The sequence below is a fragment of the Stegastes partitus genome, unplaced genomic scaffold, assembly GCF_000690725.1.
Source record: "Stegastes partitus isolate 25-593 unplaced genomic scaffold, Stegastes_partitus-1.0.2 Scaffold522, whole genome shotgun sequence".
NCBI classification, from domain to species: domain Eukaryota; kingdom Metazoa; phylum Chordata; class Actinopteri; family Pomacentridae; genus Stegastes; species Stegastes partitus.
Genome location: NW_007578253.1, coordinates 261,429 through 267,954, shown reverse-complemented (window position 1 = coordinate 267,954; position 6,526 = coordinate 261,429). Strand labels below are relative to the sequence as shown.

Genomic DNA, 6,526 nt, shown 5'->3' with positions numbered 1-6,526 from the left:
TCAAAAAAAATTAGAACAGACTAAAAATACATTTAAGTAGAAGACATTTGCTAGTTTGGTTATAAAATGACAAACAATTATTTGACTAACCAGTTAATTAATTTTTAATCAGCATGTCTGTTAGACTTTTTTGACTGGCCTCTTTTTTGACAGATGAAATTACTCTGGAGGTTGTAGTTGGTGATAATGAACAGTTAATTTTATGATGGAGTGACTGGAGCTGAATCTAGCCGGCTGATTTACTGTTATATAATAAAGGTTTTTTTTTTTAGTAATTATGGGCTGTGGACATGTTCTGATCATTACTTGGCTATATTTAAACTGCAGGTGGGCCAAAATGGAATTTTTTGCTCACATATGGCTTGGACCTGTTTTTCCATCATAGAATGGCAAATGGTCTTTTTTTACCAGAGCTATGTACTACAAAGCTTCACAATGTGTTTCTCATTCCCCTATTCACACATCAGTGGTGGCAGAGCTGCCATGTAAGGTGCTCACCCACCAATTGGAGCAGCTTGGGCTTCACATGGAGGGGATCGAACTGCCAGCCTTACAATTAGTTAACAACCCAAACCACTACCTGAGCCATGGCTGCCCACTAAGAACACCACAAATCACACAGAAGCCAATCTTTTCAGGTCTTTTATAAAAAAAAAAAAAAGTATTTATTTTTTGTGGGGATAGAGGAACTTTCTTTTAGCCTTTGTGATAGTTGACAGTGGAGAGAGAAACAGGAAATATGGGGATTAGAGTGGGGGAAGGACCTGCAGTAAATGTTCATGGGCTGGACCAGAACCCACGACCTCTGCGTCGTGGACTATAGCCTCTGTTCATAGGTCACCCACCCAACCTATTGAGCTATCTGGGCGCCCATCTTCTCAGTTCTTATCCAGGTTCCTTCCATCTGTGACACTAAGCCAGCATTTGGTCAGAGATTTTGCAATGCCAACACAGCCTGAACACTTAGAATTGGAATTCATGCTACATTATGTCAACTGAGTGTCTTGCTGCGAGAGTTTTGTGGAGAGGTGCTGAGACATGTTGTTAAAAGTTGGATTTTGGGATGAAATGTGAAGCAATTTATGTCATGATGCCTGCACTCCTGGCTCAAAAAGCCATAATTAATAATTGTCTCTTTTTCTTCTTATCAATAGCATCTGCTCACAAAATTGCTGGCTTCTACTGCGTGTAACTTTCTAAACCAAACTGTAAATGCTGACTTCTGTAGCCTTCATGTTTACTTCTATATGTTAGTACGATGGATGCGATGTAATGTTGTTAGTCTAATGTGCATGCGGGGCTGTTCAGGACTGACCAGTTCAAGCTGTAATTGATATTGGCCACATCTAAAAAATTAACGTAAATAGACAAACAAAAACAGTCTGTGCAATAAATCCAAAATGAATGTAGCCTAAATCTGTAGACGCAATTACTTAAGAGGGTCTCTCTAAGTTAATTGAGTCATATCTGTAAAACATAGCTGGCCAGTTAATTACTGATAGCTTTTTTTAATGTTATTACTTTCCAATTTTACGAGGACCTACCAAATGCAACATTAATATCACCCACACACTACAGCTCTTCCCTCCTTTGTGGCTACAGACTGCTCCTCTTCTTTCTGCCTTCTTTGTCTGTTGAAGAAGCCGATCTGACAAAACAGCAGGCACAGATTTATGATTTTAAAAAATGTTCATTTGAAGTTTGGTGATCGTATAAATGGCAGAAAAAATCAATCCTCTGACTAGATAAGTTGTGTTTATACCTTCCAAAGTGCCAGTACCAGTAAGGCCAGTAGCAACAGGCCTCCTAGCGAGCTTCCCAGTATAATCCAGATGGGGATGGACTGATCCTCCTCCTTCCTTAGTTCCAGGATTATCTGCAGGTATAGCACAATAAACATTGCATCACCTGCTGACTAAAAATAATGTATTGTACTCTGATACTGATGGTCTAACAACACAAAGTTTTTAATGTGCTGAAATAAATTATTAAAGGACGAGGAAATAACTGACTTCATAGAGTTGTGAACAAATGTTTAGATACACTTGTAAAGACCATGTATATCATGGCAGTCTTGGCTTTCCAATGATACCTTGCAATTTTCTATGATGGAAGCACTGAAACCCATTCTTCTTTGTCATAAAATAACAATCATGCATTTGGTTCTGTCATAGAGTTATCATAGGTCTTCTGGAAATTTAGCAAAATTAGCTGGATCAAAACTATACAGTTGAAACCAAAAATTTACATACACTCTATACAAATACATATAACCCTTTTTTTTTCCCTAACTGACATTAAATCAGACTAAACTTTTTCTATTTGAAGTCAGTAAGGATTACCAAAATTATTCCTATTTGGTAAATGCCAGAATAATGAGAAAGAGAGGTTTTTTTAAAAAATCACTTTCTTTAAAATAAGAAGTTTCTATACATTTCCTTAGTATTTGGTAGCATTGCCTTTAAACTGTATGACTTTGGTCAAATATTTTGGGTTTCCTTCCACAAGCTTCTCACAATAGTTTGCTGATATTGTAGTCCATTCTTCGTGACAGTAGTGGTGTAACTGAGCCAGGTTTGTTCGCCATCTTGCTCACACATGTCTTTTCAGGTCTGCCAACACACTTTCTACAGGATTGAGACCAAGGCTTTGTGATGGCCACTCCAAACATTGACTTTGTTGTCCTTTAGCCACTTTGTGAGTAATTTGGCAGAATGCTTAGAGTCATTGTTCATTTGGGTTGGGGTTATTGAAATATTGCTTCACTATTTCCACATGATGTTCTTTCCTCATGATGCCATCTATTTTGTGAAGTGCACCAGTCCCTCCTGCAGCAAAACACCCCCACAACATGATGCTGCCACCCTCGTACTTCACATTTGGGATGGTGTTCTCAGGCTTACAAGCTTCCCCCTTTGTCCTCCAAATGTAACAATGGTCCGTAAGGCCAAACGGTTCAATTTTAGTTTCATCAGACCACAGGACATGTCTCCAAAAATGAAGGTCTTTTTCCATGTGTGCATTTGCAAACTGTAATCTGGCTTTTTTATGTTGCTTTTGGAGTAATGGCTTCTTTCTCTCTGAGTAGTCTTTCAGCCCGTGTCGGTACAGGACTGGTTTCACTGTGGATAATGACACTCTCTTACCAGCTTCAGCAGCATCTTCACAAGGTCTTTTGCTTCGTTCTGGGGTTGGTACGTACATTTCGCATCAAAACATGTTCATCTCTGGGACACAGAACCCGTCTCCTTCCTGAGTGGTATGATGGCTGGACATTCCCATGGTGTTTATACTTGTGTATAATCATTTGAACAGATGAACGTGGAACCTTCAGGCATCTGGAAATTGTACCCAAGGATGAACCAGACTTGCGGAGGTCCACAATTCTCTTCCTGATATCTTGGCTGATTTCTTTAGATTTTCCATGTTGTCACAAAAGGAAGCAGTGTGTTTGAGGTGTGCCTTAAAATACATCCACAGGTGTGCCTCCAATTAACTCAAATGTTGTCAGTTAACCTATCAAAAGCTTCCAAAGCCATGACATCATCATTTGGGCTTTTCCAAATAGTTTGAAGTCATAGTAATCTTAGTGTATGTAAACTTCTGACTTCTGAGGATTGTGTAAACCCTAGTTCTGGCCTGATTTAGTCATTTCTTTGTGTGTGTTTGGGGTCATTGTCTTGCTGGAACACTCAACTTCATCCAAGTTCAATCCATCTGGCTGATGATTTGGGGTTTTTCTGAATGTGAAGGTAATCTTCCTCATTATTCCATTTACTTTTTGTAAAGCACAAGCTCTACTGGCATCAAAACAGCCCCAGAGCATAATACCACCACCACCAAACTTTTGATGGTAGGTTTGTTGCTTTTGGGGTTAAAAGGGCCTCACCTCACCTTCCCTCCTCCAAACATTTTTTTTTCTGGTCACTGTGGCCAAATGGCTAAATTTTTGCTTCATCCTACCACAGAACTCTCCTCCAGAAGGCCCTTTCTTTTTCCATGTGATCGCCAGCAAACTGTAGCTTTAAGGACTTTCTTCTTGCATGACAGCCTCTCAGCTTATGGCTATAAAAAAAAGACACTTCACTGTGAACATTGACATCTGTGCTCCAGCAGCTTCTAATCCATTGCAGACCTGCTTTTTGCCTCTGGACCAATTGTCTCTCAGCAGTAGTGATAGCTTGTGTTTTCTTGCACAGATGATTTGGGGATCTGTAGCTGCTTTGAAATGGCTTCATGTGACTTTCTCAACTTGTTACCGATTTGTTTTTTCAGGTCTTTAACATTTTTTACTAATTAAGATGTGTGCTTCTGCTGTTTTGCACATGACTGGTGAATGGTTCAAAGAAAACCTGTTGTTTGTATAGGAACTTTAACAAACCACTAAGTGTGATAATAGGTTCTGACAGCAGATGGCAGGACAGTTCTATAGCAAGCATGGTTTATGAACATGACTATAGTGCAGGGGTGTCGAATCCTGGTCCTCGAGAGCCCCTATCCAGCATGTTTTAGATGTTTCCCTCTTCCAACACATCTGATTCAAATGATCAGCTCATCATCAAGCTCTGCAGAAGCCTGATAACGATCCTGATTATGTCAATCAGGTGTGTTGGAAGAGAGAAACATCTAAAACATGCAGGATAGGGGCTCTCGAGGACCAGGATTGGGCACCCCTGCTATAGTGTGTCTATTGGGAGGATAGGTAGTATGCAGCTGGTAAATAACAAAGCATCAAAATCATTTAGTTAAATTTAATTTAAACCATTTGGCAAATTAGTTTGTTTTTTGTTGTTGTTGTTTTTGACGAATCAATATCAGTATTCAATGTACATTTGAGATATTGACTTATCTACTAATTTAATTGATGAGTCATATTTCTCAGTATCTCTTCTGTTATTATCAGTTGTATGATTGCAGCAGGTTTGTTGTGGTGTAGTTTTGGTGCAACCCTGACCATCCTATTGAGCTAAAACAAACATAGTTTAATGCAGGGGTGTCCAATCCTGGTCCTCGAGGACCACAGTCCTGCATGTTTTAGATGTGTCCCTCTTCCAACACACCTGATTCAAATGATCAGGATCGTTATCAGGCTTCTGCAGAGCTTGATGATGAGCTGGTCATTTGAATCAGGTGTGTTGGAAGAGGGAAACATCTAAAACAAGCTGGATAGGGGCCCTCGAGGACCAGGATTGGACACCCCTGGTTTAATGCATAACGAGAAAAGGGAAATTTGAAAAGAGAAAGGAAAACTGTTTTCAAGAGATGCTGATTCAGCTGTATGATTTTTTTTGGACGCTGCAGTTTGCGGTGCTGTTAACTTGAATGTTGACAAATGTTATCCAGCCATAACAAACTCTGCCAGACATTCACTTAGATCAGTCATTAATGTATTCATATATCAGTCAGTTATCGTTAAGAGCAGAGTGTTACCTGTCTGACAGGTCTGTCCTCCTTGAGAAACATGGGATTCGACGCTTCCAAATAGATAGAGGCAGCAGTCAGCAACTCCAGAGACCTGAAGCTTACCTGAAAGTCAGGTGGTTGTCAGTGAGTTAATTTCCAAGACACTCTGTCCTCCTTTCTTTGACATTCTTCTTCATTTTTCATTTTATAAAAACCTAACTAAAAACACATTTCATGACTCACGGCAAGCAGAGCAGGAAGCTGAAGTCTTCCTTTGAGTGTCAGCTTTACTTCTCTGGAGGTCAACAGGCTTAGTCTGCACTGGACTGCCATGCTGACACTATTACTGTGGTTCTACACACACACACAGAAAGGAAGAAAGAGAAAAATGTTTTGTTTAACACAGACTGACTCCTGAGGTTTCCTGACTGTAAGAAGCTCCATCAGTTTTACCAGCTGTGACAGGTGAGATAGATCCTCAGGTGTAACAGGACTGCTTGTGGTGAGAGGTAGTGTGCAGTAGGACCCAGGTACCTGCTGAGAAGAAGAGGGCAGTAATGTTTGGCTGTATTATATCGTTTCTGTATAAAGGTCACGTCTAATATCTAGTCTCAGAATTTGATACATAAATCAATGATCCTGTCTCTTTTGCATCATCATCTTTGCACTTCTTCATTGCTAAAACTATCAGCAGGCATAAATCTGTAAGATTTGTTCTCTTTTGTTGTTGAGGAGACTTTTAAAATGCCTGTTTGAAATTGACATATTTCTTCTAATTGGCAGTTTTGGAAAGGAGTAATAATTATTATAATATAATAGAAAGGAGAAAATCCACTGCTGCTCTTGGAATATGGCACAAAAAAATTAATGTCAGGAACTGAAGTGGGTGGTTAAGAATAAAAAGCCTTTGATGAATATGGACTGAGATAGTACATGAAATACGTAAAAAGCCCGTGTGTGTATCGGAACACTTTGCTTCCTCAGTGTCTTGACACACAATGACCCCGAGGGAATAAGTAGCAAATCCACACCCCTGTGTTAAAGTGAACCCAGTACATACAATGCCTATAAAAAGTATTCACTCCCTTGGATGTTTCGCCTTTTTGTTGCTTTTACACATGAA

General features: G+C 39.6%; 1 protein-coding gene across 1 annotated transcript in view; it reads right to left on the bottom strand.

Moving 5' to 3' along the window:
* Window positions 1-657: 657 nt before the first annotated feature.
* The window catches only part of LOC103361671 (integrin alpha-11-like), a 73,007-nt gene continuing 67,138 nt past the window's right edge, over window positions 658-6,526 (bottom strand). The window contains exons 26-30 of the mRNA XM_008287815.1: window positions 5,857-5,937; window positions 5,647-5,757; window positions 5,431-5,526; window positions 1,763-1,876; window positions 658-1,648 (exon numbers count right to left, since the gene is read on the bottom strand). Of these exons, the coding sequence (XP_008286037.1) occupies window positions 1,562-1,648; window positions 1,763-1,876; window positions 5,431-5,526; window positions 5,647-5,757; window positions 5,857-5,937 (489 nt within the window). The 3' untranslated portion in view covers window positions 658-1,561. The remainder of the gene's footprint in view (window positions 1,649-1,762; window positions 1,877-5,430; window positions 5,527-5,646; window positions 5,758-5,856; window positions 5,938-6,526) is intronic.